General features: G+C 39.2%; 3 protein-coding genes and 1 pseudogene across 7 annotated transcripts; 1 reads left to right on the top strand and 3 right to left on the bottom strand.

The window, feature by feature from the left end:
* The first annotated feature begins 3,807 nt into the window (after positions 1–3,807).
* Positions 3,808–5,999, top strand: LOC103953043 (annotated as a pseudogene).
* A 307-nt stretch (positions 6,000–6,306) lies between these two features.
* Positions 6,307–9,581, bottom strand: LOC103952951 (serine/threonine-protein kinase STY13). Of its 2 annotated transcripts, none has more exons than XM_048587990.1 (7): positions 9,178–9,581; positions 8,861–9,026; positions 8,206–8,381; positions 7,875–8,070; positions 7,252–7,376; positions 7,002–7,160; positions 6,307–6,877 (listed from the first exon to the last, which is right to left on the bottom strand). In XM_048587990.1, the coding sequence occupies exons 2-7, from the start codon at positions 8,880–8,882 to the stop codon at positions 6,563–6,565; spliced, it is 993 nt and encodes a 330-aa protein (XP_048443947.1). In that variant the 5' UTR covers positions 8,883–9,026; positions 9,178–9,581; the 3' UTR covers positions 6,307–6,562. The 2 variants fall into 2 exon arrangements, with proteins under 2 accessions (XP_048443947.1, XP_009362939.2); XM_009364664.3 differs by having other exon boundaries at positions 8,206–8,338; positions 9,178–9,577.
* Positions 9,582–10,983: 1,402 nt separating this feature from the next.
* Positions 10,984–15,215, bottom strand: LOC103952956 (protein JOKA2). 3 transcript variants are annotated; one of them, XM_009364668.3, is made up of 8 exons: positions 15,060–15,215; positions 13,325–14,204; positions 13,084–13,243; positions 12,864–12,987; positions 12,511–12,762; positions 12,184–12,333; positions 11,407–12,030; positions 10,984–11,316 (listed from the first exon to the last, which is right to left on the bottom strand). In XM_009364668.3, exons 1-8 carry the CDS (start codon positions 15,084–15,086, stop codon positions 11,218–11,220), a joined length of 2,316 nt encoding a protein of 771 aa, XP_009362943.2. In that variant the 5' UTR covers positions 15,087–15,215; the 3' UTR covers positions 10,984–11,217. The 3 variants fall into 3 exon arrangements, with proteins under 3 accessions (XP_009362943.2, XP_048443608.1, XP_048443607.1); XM_048587651.1 differs by having other exon boundaries at positions 13,084–13,459; positions 13,568–14,204; XM_048587650.1 differs by having other exon boundaries at positions 13,084–14,204.
* A 683-nt stretch (positions 15,216–15,898) lies between these two features.
* On the bottom strand, positions 15,899–17,860 carry LOC103952955. 2 transcript variants are annotated; one of them, XM_009364667.3, is made up of 2 exons: positions 17,611–17,860; positions 15,899–16,734 (listed from the first exon to the last, which is right to left on the bottom strand). In XM_009364667.3, exons 1-2 carry the CDS (start codon positions 17,656–17,658, stop codon positions 16,195–16,197), a joined length of 588 nt encoding a protein of 195 aa, XP_009362942.2. In that variant the 5' UTR covers positions 17,659–17,860; the 3' UTR covers positions 15,899–16,194. The 2 variants fall into 2 exon arrangements, with proteins under 2 accessions (XP_009362942.2, XP_048444031.1); XM_048588074.1 differs by lacking the exon at positions 17,611–17,860 and adding an exon at positions 17,027–17,587.
* Positions 17,861–18,881: the final 1,021 nt, after the last annotated feature.

Raw genomic sequence — 18,881 nt, 5'->3', positions numbered from 1 at the left:
ATAAGGCATGAGGTAGAGCTGGATTTCATAAGATGTTTTTGCCCGTCTCACCGCAAAAGCACAAAGGTTTTAGCATTTAGCATTAGTTCTGTTACCGTCAATTCTCAAAGTCATCACAAAGTGTTTCGCATTTACTTGCTGCACAAGTAAATATCACTCATGCTGCTGCTGCTGCAGTCTTATTTCAATAGGTAAAGTAGTACTAACAATAATAATTAATAATAATAACTTGTTTATTTAGTAAGTGAAATGCGTTTCACATGACAATTATGGCAACCTATTGAGATTAAGAGCCTGATTAAGGAAGTTTAGCATGATAAAAGGACAGGCACTTTATTTATTAGTACCGAGTAACATATGTTTGCCTGCCTGCCAAACATCCTTGTCAAGGATTCTTCGGCGCCTTAGCCCGCTTTGAACATCCTCCACTTGAAGAGCTCAACCCCCTTGGGCTTCTGCTTCTTGTAATCATCCTCATCAACGTCAACGGTTTCCTCAAAAACAACGCAATTCCCGTTGGCATCGCACTGCGTGACTCTCTCGGTCACTTCAACCGTCTTGTGAACTTCCGGGTTGTGGTGCTGCTTCTGCTGACACTGTTCGTAGTACTGACCGCCGTAGTTCTCTCTTCCAGGGGCCTGGTTGTTGCATAGGGTTTGGCCATGAGGGTGGTGAGGGACGTCAGTGAGGACACTAGGGGCTGTTGTCAACCTATGCACATGGGAGTAATAGTCTTGCCCATTTTCGTGCGTGGTTGGGTAACTTGGGTACTCGTAGCTTCTCCTCATTTTGTTTTGCAATCACAAATTCACTGGTACGTTGAACTTGAAGCATTAGGAGAATGCAAAAGCTTCAATTTATAGGCAGATTGGTTTGGCCTTTATTCTAAAATGATAAGGGTGGCATCTAGTTCTGCTGACGTGAGGTAGGCTAGTTTTTTAAGGTATCATATGTCGGCAGAAGCGGCGTTGGGGTGCGTAAAAGGTGCATTGGCACATGTCCTCAAATTTCAAAGAGCCCCAAAAACTTTTCATCCTCCTACCCTGTATATTACATATGAGTAAGTTTTTTAATAAATAAGTTTTTTTACTGTAAAAAAAAAATATCATCATATGATTTTATTTATATTACATTTGATTAAGTGGAGCCTATACCCTTTTCCATTTTTTTTTAGCAATTAAAAGAAAATTTTGTGTATTACTTTCTTTCACTTTTCTCTAAAAATAAAAAACTAACTTGTGTATTACTTTCTTCCACAAACACGTGTATTTTCGTATCTCTCTTTCACTCTTGCTCATTTTTTCCATGGATGAACCCTAAAGCATAATTTCATGGAAATTGTAGATTATTCAATTGTTAAGAGTAAAATGATTTTAATTAAGTTTGAATATTGATTGTTGAATTATGTATAAATATATTGTCCAAAAAATTAGTTTTTTTTTTCATAATAAGGAGGACCTTTTTATTAAATTTGCACAAAGCTCCCAAAATGTCAAGAATGGCCCTGCCTTCGGCCCCGTTTCTTTGAGTTCAAACTTTTTTTTTAAATTAGAGTATCATCATCTTGGTCAAATAAAAGGGTGATATATCTAGTTTGCTGACATGAGTAAGGTCAGTTTGTTAAAATAGTATGTCGATCGGCCCTTTTATCTAAAGTTTGAATTTCCCATCTATCTAAATTAGAATTTCATCTTGTCAAATAAATAGGTGGAATCCAACTATGTTGACGTAGTTTTAACCAATTTACCAAACCAATGTGCCGACCTCCTTACATTCGAGTTCAATGTTTTCTCTATATAAATTAGATTATCGTCTTGTCAAATAAAAAGGGTATGGCATCTAGTTCTCATTCTTTTTGTCTATTCAACAGTTGATTCAAGCATATGAATCTAATATTTGCTGGAAAGGGTCAGCCAGAAATAGGATTATTTTCGAACGTTAATTACATATCTCCTTGGCATAATATTTTAATGGGTCTCAACAGCTGTTTCCAGCTTGGTGTTGAATGTCATAGTTTTATAAAGGCTCATATTCCTATGTGCAGTGAGGTACCGTTTGGTACGTGGGACGGGACGGAACAAAATGGGACAAGGCATTCCGTCCCACGTTTGGTGCGCCTAAAACGGGTGAAACGAGCTGTTCCACGGGACGAGTTTTGGGTGAATTTTCATTTCACCTCACCCCCCTGGAACGACTCGTTCCACATCCGTGGAACACAAAATTATAACATCTCCGTCTCCTTCTTCTTCCTCCTTGTTTCCATCCGAGGGCATCTTTGCTCCCGCTCCGTTCCGTTCCGTCCTGTCCCATCCCGTCCCGTCCCATTCCGTTCCGTCCTGTCCTTTTTGCATACCAAACGATACCTGAAGGAAGCAGAAATTTGTGGAAAAGGGGTTGTAAAAAGGTTTCTACAAAGAAAAAATATATAAATACATTTCTTTGATCACTTCTTGTAGATCTAAAAATAATTTCAAAAATCATGGAGCTGACACGTGAATTATTTCTTAAGACAAGACTGCCCCTATTAAATGAGCATGGAGTAGTTTCATTCACCATGCATAACTAAGGTAGAGCTGGCAGAGATCAACGATTGCTCACGGCATCCCTACCCGTAAGAAAAGTTAAGGATATTTATGATAGAATAATCATTTATACTTATCATAAATATATTCCTAATTAAAGAAGATATTTTTCAAGTAAGTTATCATAATTCCATTTATTTAGGATATTTACCTAATTACTTCAAGATATTTATTTACACAAATATTATAGAATATTCTAACCTAAAATACCACATAGGGCCGACCACCCCTAAACCCTAGAGAGCCAGCCCATCTCCTCCTTTACTCCTATACATACTCCATTTATCTCCAAAATTCAGTAAGTTTGAGCTACCCCTAAAGAGGCTTTTTGCTTCCCACAAACACTCTACACATTCTTTTCAAAATTCTAACTTTGGCATCGGAGATTCTTCGGCCAAAGCCCCCCATTCATCATGGGCGCGTGAGGCTTTTGACCTTAATTTTAGGTGTTATTATTTTGTAGATGTAGATTTGTCAATCCAAAGAAAGCAGAAATTTACATCCACACTTCTCACTTTAAAAAAAATATAAATTACTGGAAGACTATAGAACGAAAATACAAGTTATTTGAATCAACCGACTATAATGACCTTGTAGTAGCTCCATCGTTGGCTGATATGTTGTGTATCTAGTGACCTTCAAACACGTGGTGAGAGGCGATACAAGACTAAATTAGATTTTACATTACAATATTTATAATCCGCAATTTTTATTCAGAGTATGAACTATTGGTTAAGTGAATTTTGTTTGAACGTCTAGTCGGGAGTTAATCTGACAACGTAACATGCAAATATCTCGAATATATAATTATTACATATGTTATTAGCAATTTAAGACTAAGATTCTAAAAGATGTTAGACTCTAGTTGGACGGTGAGCTAGGACCTAGCACCTAGGTGGCTAGGGGGGCTTAGAAGGACTAATTGTATTGTGATACATTAATTGCAAAATGAAATAACATACAAATTATAAAAGTATTAGAACATATTGCAAAATGAAAGTTATCGGTTTTCTGTCTAAGTGAGAGTTGCGACTTAGTTCGGTGCCTAGACGGGTTTAGGCGGGCTAGGCAAACACCTAAGTGGGCTAGACGGACGCTTAAGCGGGTCTAGGTGTACTTTCTTAATTTTCAAACATCTAAAGACTAATTAGGGCGGTAGACAGCCGTCTAATGCCTAGGGGGCGCTAGGTAGGAATTTTTAAACAGCACGTAAGGCATTCAAAAAGAGCCCAAAAGTGAACAAAATGGCACTAGCAACCCTTCCCATCTCTCCCGCCAAACCCACAACTGTCGTAACTACCATCCCCCAGTTTCCACACAATCCCAAAACCCTAATTCTTCAGCAATGCAGAACCACCAGAGACCTCAACCAAGTCCATGCCCATCTCATCAAAACCCGCCTCCTCCTCAACCCCGCTATCACAGAAAACATCCTGGAATCCGCCGCCATTCTTCTTCCCAACTCCATGGACTATGCTCTCTCCATTTTTCACAATGTCGACGAACCCGATTCGTTGGCCTGCAACATCATGATAAGGAGCCTCATATACCAGCATTCTCCTCTGGAGGCCATTCTTTTGTTCAAGAAAATGCGCGAAAACTCTGCTGAACCCGATGAGTTCACGTTTTATAGTGTACTGAAAGCTTGTTCAAGACTAAGAGCATTGAGGGAAGGAGAACAGATCCATGCCCACATTGTGAAATGTGGGTTTAAGGTAAATGGGTTCATTGAGAACACTATGATACTTATGTATGCAAGTTGTGGGGAGCTCGATGTTGCCCGCCGGGTGTTTGATGGATTGCCCGAAAGGGCACTAATGGCGTGGAATTCGATGATGGGGGGTTACGTGAGGAGCGAATGTTGTTGGGGAGATATCGTGATTCGATGAAATGTTAAAATTGGGTGTTGGGTTTGATGAGGTTACTTTGATTAGCGTTTTGACAGCATGTGGGAGACTGGCCAATTTGGAGCTGGGAGAGTGGATTGGTGAGTATATAGAAGCAAATGGGCTGAAGGGGAACATTGCATTAGTCACTTCTCTGGTTGATATGTATGCAAAATGTGGTCAGGTAGATACTGCAAGACGATTATTTGATCGAATGGATCGAAGACATAATGTTGCGTGGAGTGCCATGATTTCAGGTTATAGCCAAGCAGATAGGTGCAGGGAGGCGCTTGGTCTGTTTCATGACATGCAGATGGCAAATGTGGATCCCAATGAGGTGACCTTGGTCAGTGCGCTTTCGTCCTGTTCTGTCCTCGGAGCTTTGGAAACTTGAAAATGGGTTGAGTTTTATATAAAGAAGAAGAAAATGAAGCTCACAGTTACCCTTGGAACCACACTAATAGATTTCTATGCAAAATGTGGGTGCGTTGATAGTTCAATTGAAGTATTTAACAGGATGCCTATGGTAAACGTTATCTCTTGGACGGTGCTAATTCAAGGTCTTGCTAGTAATGGACAGGGCATGAGAGCGCTTGAATACTTCCAATTGATGCAGGAAAAGAATATCAAGCCAAATGACGTGATTTTCATTGCCATTCTTTCTGCCTGGGGCCACGCAGGTCTGGTTGATGAGGGTCGAAATCTTTTTACCCACATGAGTTGATATCTTGGGTCGAGCTGGGTTGATTGAAGAGGCATATCAGTTCATCAAGAATATGCCTATCCAACCAAATGTTGTGGTTTGGAGGACATTGTTGGCTTCATGCAGAGAACAGAAGAATGTCGAAATTGGTGAGGAATCATTGAAACACATAACGACATTCGAGACCCCTCATAGCAGGGAGTACATTCTGCTCTCAAACATTTATGCATCAGTAGGCAGGACTGAGGATGCTCTTCGGGTTAGATATCAAATGAGAGAAAAGGGGATAGAGAAGGCTCCTGGGTGTGTAGCATGATCGAGTTGGATGGAGCTGTTTATGAGTTCTTCGCTGAAGACAATGCATGTCCACACTCCACACTCGAGTTAGATATCAAATGACATTGCAACTCACGACATGATGAAATGGATTAAAGAAGCCAGCTACGTGCCAAACACAGCAGATGCAAGACTAGATGCAGAGGACGAAGATAAGGAAGCTTCGGTATCCCACCACAGCGAGAAGCTGGCCATGGCGTTCGGTCTGATCAGAACAGCTCCCGGAACTACACTTGGAATATCAAAAAATCTTAAGAGTCTGTACGGACTGTCACAACGCAACGAAGATGATATCGAAGGTATTTAACAGAGAAATTATTGTCAGGGATAGGAATCGCTTCCATCATTTCAAAGGGGGGGTTTCTTGCAATGACCATTGGTGAACTGCACAGCCTCTTTTGTATTTGAGATATTTTTGAATTATGACTAATGTACCAACCATTATTGTCTAATTCTTGTTCAATATTGATCTGACGCGATTCTGCCGGCGCTTCAACGGCGTGACAGGCGAGATGTTCGGGCTGACGGAAATTCGCTCTGGTTAAATTTTCCTTTATGTGAATGCTCTCAACAGTTGCAATTTTACACAAAAATAGTGAGCAATAACTCACGCAGATGAATCTACGGAAACATAACAGTTGCTTTTACACATACTGTTGGCATTAATTCAAGGTTTGAATCGTTTTTGTGAAGTTTAAACAGCTTAGAATTTCCGAGCAAATGGAAGCCGCTTTCAATGAAGAATTTAAGTTGGATTTCTTATCCAGCAAGCATCACAAAGAAACCGTACTCGAAAGTATTAGCTGCTAGATGTTCAAGATTATCAAAACGGGGTTAAGATCCTACACATAGACATAATCCAGCAGAATATTGGACAGATACAGATTGGTGTATTCATCTGACAATTGCACTTGATGAAATTCGACACTGATCAGCTTAAACACGTACCATGTTAACGAAATGTACTTAATCGAACTAGATTCTAGTGTTTACGATCTTCCCTCCTAACATTATTGACCCCAAGGACGGAGGTTATGGACATTCTCTTCAACTACTCAATAACACTGGTTAAAGCAGAAGAAAAAACCTTTTGGTTTGTCTTCCATTTCTCCTAATTTGGGCGTCTCCCCCAAGCCTTCACGCGCTGACATCAAGGCGCTTGTACCAGGAGACTCTGGCAGCAGGACTCTGTTCTCAGTGAATATCCGTGGCAGAATGGCAGGTTTAGGAGGAGATATGGCGTAAAGAAAATCGAGTAGCATTTGAATTATTTGGCTGAAATTAGGGCGGGCGTTTGGGTCCTCCTGCCAGCACGAAGTTAGGATGATGTTCAACTCCTCTGGGATGTTTTCGGAACTAGGCCTCACATTCTGAAACAAAAAGTATCGAATAAATCATCAGGAAAATTTAGCAGCACCACAAGCACATTGGAGAAAAAACGAACGTAATGAATGATTGATATTGGAAATATATCGATGAGGAAGATATGTTTACTTTAAAAGCAGCTGCATAGGCTGCTTGGAGATTTGACATGCCTTCGAAAGGCAATTTGTTGTGTAAGAGTTCCCACAAAACAATCGCGAAGCTATACGCGTCCACTTTGTGGCTGTAATGCTTTCCCTCTCCCTGCCTTAATGTAACAGTACTGTACAACTGCCCAAACATAAGAAATATCAACTCGAATAAGCAGGTATTATCAAGTGTGATGGTTCATGAGAAAGAGGGGGGAGTGGGGTAGTAGTACCTCTGGAGCCATCCAACGGTATGTCCCGGTTTCTGCAGTCATCATCTCTGTTAATGACTCCTCTCTCGCCAACCCAAAATCCGCTAATTTAACTGTTTTGCGGTCTGCAGTCAAGAGCAAGTTCTCTGCACCCAAAAAATTAAGCAAGCAGATGAAGTAAACAAGAAGTAATATTTGAAAACCTAAATCATACAAATGGTAGATAAGTCTTACATAGAACGTTGTTAGATACGTAGAATTTATTCAAAAATGGAATTGGAGAGGGACTAAACCGACCACAAGCGGTGTATAGCCCTCAGTTTAGATCCCCTCGGGTTCTATTCTTAATGAAATCTTCTACCATTCCTTGAAGCGCCGTCTTACTAAAATTAGTATCAAGTCATAATCGGAAACTTAAACGTATGACCATTAATACCAAAAGAAAGTTGGGTGATTGAACAGTGCAGACAAAACTCACAAGATATTGACTACAGAAAATAAATACGACATCCAGAGACATCAGAGTTTGTTAGACATTATTAGAGAAGTTGTGGAATACGCAATTCAGTTCCGAAACAGTTTGTGAATCTAAGTACTCACACTAATAGAATTCAAAGCAGTTAAAACGGGATCTGAAAAGTTACCAGGCTTCAAATCACGGTGTATGATCCCATGAGAGTGCAAGCACTCCATCGCACGCGCAATATCTAGTGCGAAACCAACAGCAATGCGTATGTCCAAGCACCTTGGCCGCATGTTTAGACAATATTTACGCAATGTACCTCCTAATAAAAGCTCAGTAACTATTACCATTACTGGCTCCTTGCAGGCACCAATAAACTGTTGAGAGGCAGCGTACCTTTATTAATTATCAGATGTCGACACATAACAATTTGACATTCATAACTGCACAATCTAACTATTGTCACCAGTCACCGATGACTTAACAACTAAACAACGGCAATTAAACCGAACCTTCACTAAATTTTTATGCTGAACTCTCGACAACATTGCAACCTCTCTGGCAAACCGTCCTTCTTTCTTGATAATCTCCTCTGGAGTTTCTCCTCTATGAACAACTTTAATTGCAACAGTCTGGTTTTTGTATCTGATTCGAATCCAAAAGGCCGAAATCAAAAGAAGTGAGATAACTGCAGCACAACAAATCTCCAAAGTGAACCGTAATTACTTGCAAGCTGCAATCTAATCACTTAAGAAACTCATTTTTTGCCGTCAAGAGAAATTCATCAGGTACTTCTACAGAACTACAGTTCACTGAAAACCTAAACATTTCCGGGATCTTATCAAAATTTGAATCTAACCATTAAACCAGATTAAATTTTCAACAAAACCCAAAATACAGTTCAGAATGCAAAACAAGAAAATGTATTGATAATCTCCACAAGAAAGCAATTGTAGTTCATCTAATCCAAACAAGATGAGCCAAAAACTTGCAAATCTAACCAACATTACTATCAACTGAAGCGAAAAGGCGAACCGCAGAAATGTCATTGGCCACAAATCAAGACACAAGGTCTCCAGTGCAGACCAAAGAATTCAAGTGCAGAAATCGAAAACTCGAAAAATCAAAAGATTGAAAGCGAAGTGAGGGTGACGCTGTACAACTTACTTGCCCTCATAGACTTTGGCATGAGCTCCCTCACCAATTCTTGGTCCAACAAAGAGATGCTTAGGATCAATCAGCCATTTGGCATCCAATCTGAACTCATCAGCTGAGTAAAACCTACTCCCAGATTCCATCCTTCTACACAACCCAACAATCCAACTTCAAAGCCCTACATGCATATCACACAATATCAGAAACCCAAAAGCCAAAAAGCACTTTTTCAGAAGCTAATTCATTCATTGATTCTGTGTGAGTGGATAAGCTGATACAAAGGGAAAAGCAGCATCCCAAGGCTCATAAAACTCACAGGAAGTACTTACATGTCCTTGGGGGAGGCAAAAGCATGGAACCCCACATGTCCTACCAGAGAGGAGATTGTGACAGCAAAAGCCCCAAGGCAAAAGCTCAATGCCCAAAGTGCTATTTTTTTTACTTAGAAAATTTTTATGGGGAAGTGAGAAAATATCCCTCAGAAGGCAAAACCAGAAGCTTAGCAAAAGCACTTCCCCAAGTGAAAACTAGAGTGCTGCATACATATACTAGTTTGATTAAAATTCCATGGTCCCCATCATAGAGACTAAATAAACGGGATTTGTGGGAATAATTAATCTCTTAGGGCCACAGTGCTTTCAATCTTGTTCTGCAGATGGAATCATGGGAAGGGAGAGAGCCCAAAGATCATGTTTTTAAGGACGTGGGGGGTGTGTGTTTGCGGAGAGAGCGAGAGGAGACAGAGGGGAGTGTTGAATATTGCCTGAAAATGACTCAAAGCGCTTTGACGAAAGTGTTTTTGAAATTAATCGTTAGTAAAAATATAAGTGAATTTTGAAAAATCACTCGAAGTGCTTTCTACAAAAAAAAAAAAAAAAAACACATTATAAAAACGTTTTCAGTCATTTTAAAAGTATTTTCAAACAAACTCATGTTGTAGTTAAATAGGCAGAAGAAACTGCCGACATTTCGAACTACCACTTTAGTTGAATTGACCCTCTAAATAAATTTTTTGGTAAATTAAAGACCCAAACTTTTGTAAAGTGGCCAATTTATCCCCTTGCTTATAGACCCTATCCGCTCGAATTGAAGGGCATTAATCTTTCCAATATTTTTGCTTACATGTCACCCAGGACAACCAACTAAATAATTAAATATACATGCCATATTTTAATTGATAGCTCTAGCTGATACATGGATGTATTAACGACAAATTGGTTGAAATATAACGGTAAAAGGTCAATCGATTAATTAGAAAGTTTATGCTATTAATTTATCAAAAATATAATCTAAAAAGTCAATCGTCAACTTACCCTAAGCTCGTGGGAGCCATAAACTAATCAACAGCACACGGAAACCGATGTTGTCGACATGGAGGGTAAACTAGTAAAGCTAGTCAATTAGAAGAGTACTTTCACTTCAATCACAGCTAGTCATCTAACCTACTCTCAGCCGACTTCAGATAATTCTAAATTTTTTTGGTAGCCATCCCAACTCAGATGGAATGATCGAACATTTAAAAATTTTCAACGAAAAAAAAAAGCGTTCTATACGGTCTAAAGTAAGTAACAAACATTGACCCGTTATATGTAAGGAGTCGAGCAGTGTTTCATTTTTAATAAGAACTTATAACGAGACCACCTCAGAAAGAAGGAAAATATGTGGCAAGAAAAGGGAAAAAGCCGAGAGGCGAACGGTGGGAAAGGAGAGTTTAGCATCAAAGCAGCAAAAAGTCTTTGTCCTTTCTCTCCCAAATCACTTGCAACGTTTCAGTCATTGACTAAATAAACGTTACAGGATAAGTCGGTCCAATTTGCCGTGCAAAGTTACCAACTCCACCTTATTTTCAAAGGCACCGACATTGGTCTTACAACTGGAATGCGGGAACGACTGTATCTGAAGCCTGTCCTGCATCATGACACTTGATCGGTTTGAGACACTGCATGCAACCACAATGCTAAAAACGCCCCTCAAGGCTATCTTGCACCATGACGCTTCATCGGTTTGAGATACTGTCATATTAATATCTGCATCTAACCGGTTTGAGATAGTGCCATACTGATGCCTGCATCTAACGGAACTATTAATAAAGTCATGCGGGGCATCCAAAAATATAGAAATTAAAGGTGAAGGGAGATAGGAATAAATAACTTGGATTACATTAAATCCATAACTTAAATATCAGTACCAATTTACTTAATAAATAATTAGATAATAAGAAAGCAATGCACAAGGTCCCCAAAAGCAATCAAAGCATCATATTGCATATGGCAAAATGCCAGCCCATTATTCCGGACACACACACACACATATATGTATTTATATAACTAGGGTTATATTAACAGGATTTATAAGTAGTTGTCTTCCATCTAAAGCGGCTCCCCGTTGATCAGATCCATAACCACACGCTTGATGCTTCCATTGTTCTTCACCAGCAGCTTCTTGTTCATTTCGGTATCACAGAAACCCTGCACAAAGCCATCGTACTCAGAAAACACTGAAAATTTGGAGATGAACTATCCGGCAAGATTTAGACAAGGCCGGGTTGTGCAACTTACCATTTCCTGCAGCTCCTCAAGGATAGGATCCCAGTCCAAAACCTCGCAGAGATCTTCAACAGACTGCTCCAGGTTGTAGTTGTTCCTACGCAGAATCTCCTTGTTCAAATTGACCTGCTTAAACCCCATCGCCTCGAGCTCCTTCAGCATGGTATCTTCCACAGCATTGTTTGAACTGGTCCCTTCAGATGATGCCAGTGCATTGACAACAGGTGGTGATTTGGGGGAGGGCGGGGCTGATTCATAGATATCAACCATGGGATACGACACAGTCGAACCCTGTGGTGGGTCAAAGGTGGGATATGACACAGTTGAAGGACCCTGTGGCTCAACAGTGGGGTACGACACAGTTGAAGGACCCTGTGGCTCAGTAGGGGCAGAGGGGCTGTGGCCAACCAGCAAGCTATCGTTGATGGGGAAGTGGAGCTCCTGGTCATGTCCAGGCTGTTCAGTAGGCACGGGCTTCACTGGTTCCTTGAGTGGGGTAGAAGCAGAAGGCTGGAGAAAGTCACTGACAGCAGCTGGTTGAACGTTCGCATCCATTTTTTCATATTCTTTTGGGGGCAAATTCAAGTTCAGACCTTGAAAGCTCTCAAAGAATGAATCCTTCAAGGAAGCATCAACCTGCACAAGGGAATAAAGGATAAGAAGATTTGTCTAGTTACTGGCATTAGAGCGTAAAGTTGTTCCGGAAAACATCCACCTGAAAGCAAAAAATAAATAAATAGAGGTCATCAAAAAAGCACAACTATATCTGCTTTGTAATGAGGAAGATACCTGGATCAGAACCCAAACACGTTGACCAAAGTTTTGGCCAGACGGGGTTGCCATCCTCCAGTGTGAGATGTAGCGACCAGGTGAATCGGGCGCGGTAAAATCAACAGCAATATCGAGTTCATTTTCAGCTGGCACACCATCCGCAGGAATCTATAACGAATCATGAAATTAAAAAATGACAAAAAAAAAAAAAGAAAAACACTAATAAAAGAACTAAAACAAAAATGAATGAAAGTGTCATAAAACCCACGAAATATGCAAAGGCAACAAATACGTAAATATTAAACATGACTCAAACAATTCCAGAACAATGTCAAAGCATGGCACCTCTATCTCGACTGAATCTGAATTGCTAAATCTGTCACCCCCAATCCACACAAGTGTTGTTCCTTGAGGCCACACCATACTACCATTGTTGCGCATCCGCCATATTTTGGTAAATGGAGTAGATGGGGCTATTAATGTACCATCCATTACATTGACATCCAATACAAAGTGGCTATCAAGCTTAGGGTGGCCTGGGTTCATACTTAAACCTCTCAAGATTTTTGGCATAACTGGGGGGCCGACCCATGGAGGCTGCCATTAAGGATGAAAAGGAAAGGTCAAATTCATAACAAAAATAAAATATGGTATCTAAAGGAAAGAAAAAAAAAAAAGTATCAAAGGGATCTACACACTTGCTCAAACAACCCCTTGAAGGGCTGTGGATGACGATAAGAGATAGGTTGGTCAATCCTAATGTAATCAGTCGCACTACCCTTACTTGCAAAACAAATCTGACAGAGGTCATAATTTTCTTTCCTGCAGAAAAGAAACAGAACGTAACATCAATATTGAGAGTTCAACAAAGTTTCATTACCAACTTAGCATCAGAGATTTGATAAGTTCCATTCTTACACTATTGACTTGAATCGAGGTCCAACAATTGGATGACAATCACAGCCATCACACTGAACACCTGTGTGGAACATACCACCCATCGCTTTGGAGTGATTTCTTTTGAAAGGAATACGCCGAGAGGCAGCAGGAGTAGCTGAGTCATTTGCAATAGGAGTCCCTGTAAGTGAACATTCGTTGAAACGATTACTAATCATACCATTAATATGGCTCGCAAGGAAAGCTGAACTTGTTGACGCACCACAACCAAAAGGCTTCTTGTTGTGAAGTTTCTTTTGAATATTGAGAAGACCATTTGGAAGCTCCTTAGACTCCTTCCTTGCATCACTGGTGTGAAAACTTGATCCAGCTGGTGCACCATTTACAGGCGTGGATCCTGATAGATAAGAATCAGTAGGAAGGAAATTGAGATCAACAGTTGCATGAAGAGGTGGATCAGACATCCCCACATCCTTGGTCACATTCACAGAATCCGTCGCCTGACCTTTTTTGGTGCTTGATTCCTCGGCTGCAGACTTTAAGATGGGTTTTGACTTGCCATCACCCTTCAGATCATTTGAATTACCAGCAGCTGATGAAGCCACGTGACTCCCAGAGGCACCGCTCTGCTTGCCTGAATCTCCTTCGGTCTGAACCTGGGCATCTGGAATCAGGTACGATAGGCCCATCTTTGAAAACCAGTCAACAAGCTCCGTAAACACCGGACTGGATGATGCAGCTTTTGAAGCCAATTCAAGAGGAAACTTAGAAGCAAATTCCCGAAATGGCTCTGGCAGGGACTTCAGTGCTGCACCAGCATCAAAATTTGGTACTGGAGGTGGACCTTGAGGGGACCTCAAAGGAGTAGAACTTCCACTTGACTTGGCAGATTTATCATTGTTAATCTGTACAAATATCTTCAAGAATTTGAGCTTCTGCCTCATCGTGTCATGCAGATCACCATCATCAATAAGAGTCACTTCATCACCATCTTCATCAATGTACGTCATAGTAATGTTAGCATCAGGGTGGAGATTGAAAAGACTCAAGATCTTTTCTCGCAATCCAACCATGTCAAGATCCAGTTGATTGTTCTCATTGACACTAGCATTGAAACGCCTCAGTGTTTCCGCATATTGAACCTTTAGGACAACCAGTTACATATTAGTGCATACGAAAGTAACCAAATAAGCATAGAATGTAAATTGATTGCATCACGCTGTTAACTGACTAGAAATAACTAACAAAGAGTTACATATTCAGCTATCCGGCCAGAATATTTACAAAAATTCAAGAAATTTTCATATTTTAAGATTAACACAACAGCTATAACCAGTCTAAGGGGTTTGACAATTGTATAATATTATGCCAACATCTAGTGTGGTTGGTAAAAACCCGAAACCTAATTATTATCCTGATAATGCAACCACGTAAACCTCGAATAGAAAACAAACACAGATAAATTATTCCGAAATGGATTACAGTTAATAAGCATATACATCCAACAAGAACAGTATTACAAAAGAGAGATACAGAAAATGAATAAATCTTTTCAAACCCAACAATAAAAAATGTTAACACAAATTGAGTGCAAATGACAAAATGAAAATTGATCATAAAACTAGATTAACCATGGTAATACTCCGATGATAGATTAGCCATGGTAATACTCCGATGATAGATTAACCAAGTTAATACGCCGATTATCCAAAAAATGAACAATCTTTCCCAGAAATAAACATTCGATCAAATAAAGCCCCGATGCATCATAGAACTCAAAATTCAAAAGTTATCATCACATAAACCCTCCCCAATTACCAGAACCCAAACATAAATCCATCAATCAAGAACCCCATTTCACCCAACAGCTCAGTCGCATGTCAAATTTAAAAACCCATTTTCCTTCCCCCCAAACTTTCCCATCAACCAAACAGCGCAAAACCAAAAACCCAATTAAAAAATTCAAATTCGAAACCGAAACTTCCAAAAGATCGCACCTTGATAACCTTGGTCGATGACGCCATAGCTGCAGAAACAACCAACCAGTGTGCTCCAAAATCCCAGAACCAATAGTAAAACCCTAACCCTATACAATTACAGAACCGCTCAGGAACGAGAAAATCGGATGTTATGTCGGAACCCCAAGCCCCAAGCGTACCGGTCAGCCGCTATCACCGCATCTGTGAAACGCAGAGAGGAATACGTTGTTTGTGTGTGTTTATAGATCGATCTTGGCTTAGCGAATAAGAAATTAGAGTGACTTCTCGTTTGCTTCTCGCCAAAGATAGGTGCGCGGATTTATTAAGCAGAAGATTGTTCTTGTGGTTCGAAGATCCACTTTAAAAATGTGGAACCTCATACGTGGATTTGTTTGCTACTGCCACCTGTACGTTATTTGTTTATTTTCATTTCACTCAAAGTTCAAGTCTTATGTGATCGTAGTCTCATGCAAGGATTCAACACATTTTCATCAATACAGTAAAAGGTTACTTGCATATGATTGTAGTGTTGATCCAATGACATATTTGGTAAATATGGAATTACGAGGCAAAAACAATAATGATAATGGTAAAGATTTTGTACATTTTTTTTATATAAATATTGTGGCATTACATCATATATTTTTTTTTAAATACTTATAATACGGTCACGTAACGTTATTATTTTATTCATATTATAACACGTGTTTAAAAGTAAAATATATTCATTAAATTTTATTGTAACACGTAAAATGGTACATTTTGTAACATCTGTTCCTAATACTCATTAAAAACCATGAATCCAAAAGTCAAAAAAGGGAACAAGTCATTAATTAACAATTTAATAATTTGTAAACATACGATGGTAATTTTCACGAATTGCTCTACAAACTCAAGTGATTACGAGCATTTGCGAAAACCAACATCTCGTTGACAATTCACAAAAAAGAGAGAAGAAAATTAACTCATATCACACAGAAATAAAACGGAAGAAACAAGCTATATATGTTAATTGGCCTGCAGACTCAAAATTGCTGCACAAGCCAAAGCAACAAGGCCTCTCTTTATTTGGTTGAACACAAAAACTAGCTCATTTGCCACATGAATGGTGCTGAAAATATAAACCCTTCATGCAGAGGAGGTATAGCAGCACTTAGCACTCCGATCCATGTCGCCGTGATAATAACCGAACCGACACTAGGAGGGCTAACGCCGCTAACCACAACGTCGCGACCTTGTCATTGCAGACGCCACAGCGAATGCTCGCATGGCACATCATACCACATTCGTCTTCAGATTGTTTAACAGAAGGACTAACATGGTGATCGTAATTTGCTAGATGGAATTCATCAAACACATTGCTACTACTCACATCACTTGTCACATTTACAGCATCCGTCACGTGACATTTTTCGGAGCTTGAATTTTTACCGCATTCTTCTTTGTCATCGTTCATCTGCACATCGATCCTGAAGGACTTCAGACGCTGCCTCATTGCTTCCCGCAGATCATTGTCGTCCACAAGAGTTACTACATCATAGTCTTCATCAATGTACGTTAGAGCAATGTCAGCACCGGGTGGGAGGTTACAAAGGATGCGAATTTCTCGCCGCAAACCTCCCATGTCGAGATCCAATTCGCCATTGTTGTCAACAAGAGCTCTGAGATGCCTCACTCTATCCCCAACTTTAACCTTCGGCACACAACCATTGAGCTGTTAGAAGCATTCAAAAGCAACCAAACAAAAACATAACATAACGTGAAATCTCAAATTAATATTCAGAACACAAATTTGCAAATAATATTTTCCAAATTTCATGACCAAGCTAATCAGCTTTAGTTAGATAAACCCGTTTCACCATTGATAAATTTTACAAAAAAGTTGTTTTGTATTTCAGAGATAAAAAGAATTATCGATCTATTTACTGTTTTCGATTAGAAACACCGAAACTACATGCTCTCAAGATTTCAGAGAGACGGATTACCGGTCCTTAAGGCAATCTATTCATGCTGGGCGCTCGACTATAGTGGCAGTTTATCCGATGGGATGATATAGAAATATGCAAAAGGATTTGCACATGATTTTTATAGATATGGAACGAGGATATATCCCAAGTAAAGTAGGAGTGGCTGTAATTAAAGATAAATAGAGAAAATTAGTTAAGGTGATTTAGACATGTAAAACGAAGACCTACATATACTACGATTAGAAAATAAGGTGATGAGTGGCAAAAATGTAGAAGAAGACCTAGAAAGAACTAGATATAGGCTTTTAGAAAGAACTAGAGTAGGTAGAGCTAATGGAAGACTTGACGCAAAACCAAGCCCAATAGTGTTTTAAATTCATCCGACCGACCATACCTGGTTGGATAAGACTTCGTAATTCCAACATGCATCTTACCACCTAGAGGTGCAGCAGCGCAGGTCACGATACATGCTGATGTTTTTACATTCATACCACCCCTAGCACAATTCTATGTTATACATATAATTCTCATCTCTTCTCCCTAACTTTCTTGGCAACCAAACAAAAAGTAACAAAAGCTAACAAACAAAATCAAATTCTTACCTTTGAGGTTCCGAAATATCGCACGTCGATGACTGTGGTGGAGGCCATAGCTCCACAGAAGGAGCTTTCGGTGAAGAATGAAGTTGGAGAAGATGATACAGAGACTTTAAAGATTCCAAGTCTTCGCAAGGCCCCGACTTTTTCTTTTCAAAATTCCAACTTTTGGTGGTTCACACCAGGGCGGCAAAAAGATAATGGGAGAGATTGTATTGGACGTCAATGGCGTCAATGATTTAAGCCTCTTGTATACATTTGGCGGCAAAAAAATAATATTATCAACAGATACTCGTTATTTTGTTCGAATATGTAGAGTTGGGCGTTGTGAAAACGAGTAACAATATTAAAATAAGGACCTCTAAAATTCCTCGAAAATGTAGATTGATTCGGTCGAATTAATGATTTTTTAGAGTAAATTAGAATGCTTTGTTGTTCTAGGAAATATTTTGCATCGGAGTTAAGGAAAATATTGTAAGATTTTTGGACATACGTGATCCTACCATTTATTAGGTCTTGAAATTAATTTTTTTATTGATTTGTAAAGTTGAAAAATAGAAAAATGTATTTAAATTTATGTTTTAAATTGTTGATTTCAAGTGTTTAAATATGAATTGTAATAGATTTTGTACAAAAAAAATTATATTTTGAAGAATATGAATATGATAGTTTGTTGTTGTAGTAAGATAAAGAAAAGAAAAATTACCAAAGATAAAAATAAAATAAAAAAACAGAAAAGAAAAAGAAAATTGAAAAGAAGGGATTGGTATGAAACTAGCGACTTTTCCTTAATGAAGCCGCTAGCTTAGTAGCGACTCCCCTTGAGGGAGATCGTTACTAAACCACCGATCATATCATTTTCTTTTTTTTTTCTTTTTTCCATTGAATTTTTTTTGACATGGATTATAAGAAAATTTTCACTAAAAATACATTTTGTAGAACATGAAGATGATAGTCTTGTGTTGTGGTATGGGAAAAACAAAAATTTAACACATAAAATAAATAAAATTAATGGTTAGGCGCAGTGAAACACAACCCAAAACTCATGCTTTTGGGAAGGCACAATGCATGGCAGAAGCATTGGAGGCCCATGAGGTTTAGAGTTTAGGGGCATGTGGATAGTAATGGGCGAATAGTAGTGAGTTGTAAAAACAATACCTTGAGTTTGGCGTGTTTCATTGTTCGGTGCACTGGAATTTTTTTTTTTTTTTTGCCTCGCCGCATCGCGGAGGAGAAATTATATATATACTAAAAGAGAAAATGAACTAAAACATTGT

Source organism: the organism of the source record quoted next, unplaced genomic scaffold, assembly GCF_019419815.1.
Source record: "Pyrus x bretschneideri cultivar Hongxiangsu unplaced genomic scaffold, Pyrus_bretschneideri_v1 Contig27, whole genome shotgun sequence".
Lineage (NCBI taxonomy): Eukaryota > Viridiplantae > Streptophyta > Magnoliopsida > Rosales > Rosaceae > Pyrus > Pyrus x bretschneideri.
Note: the sequence above shows the minus strand (reverse complement) of the source record. Positions and strands in the feature narration are given on the sequence as shown.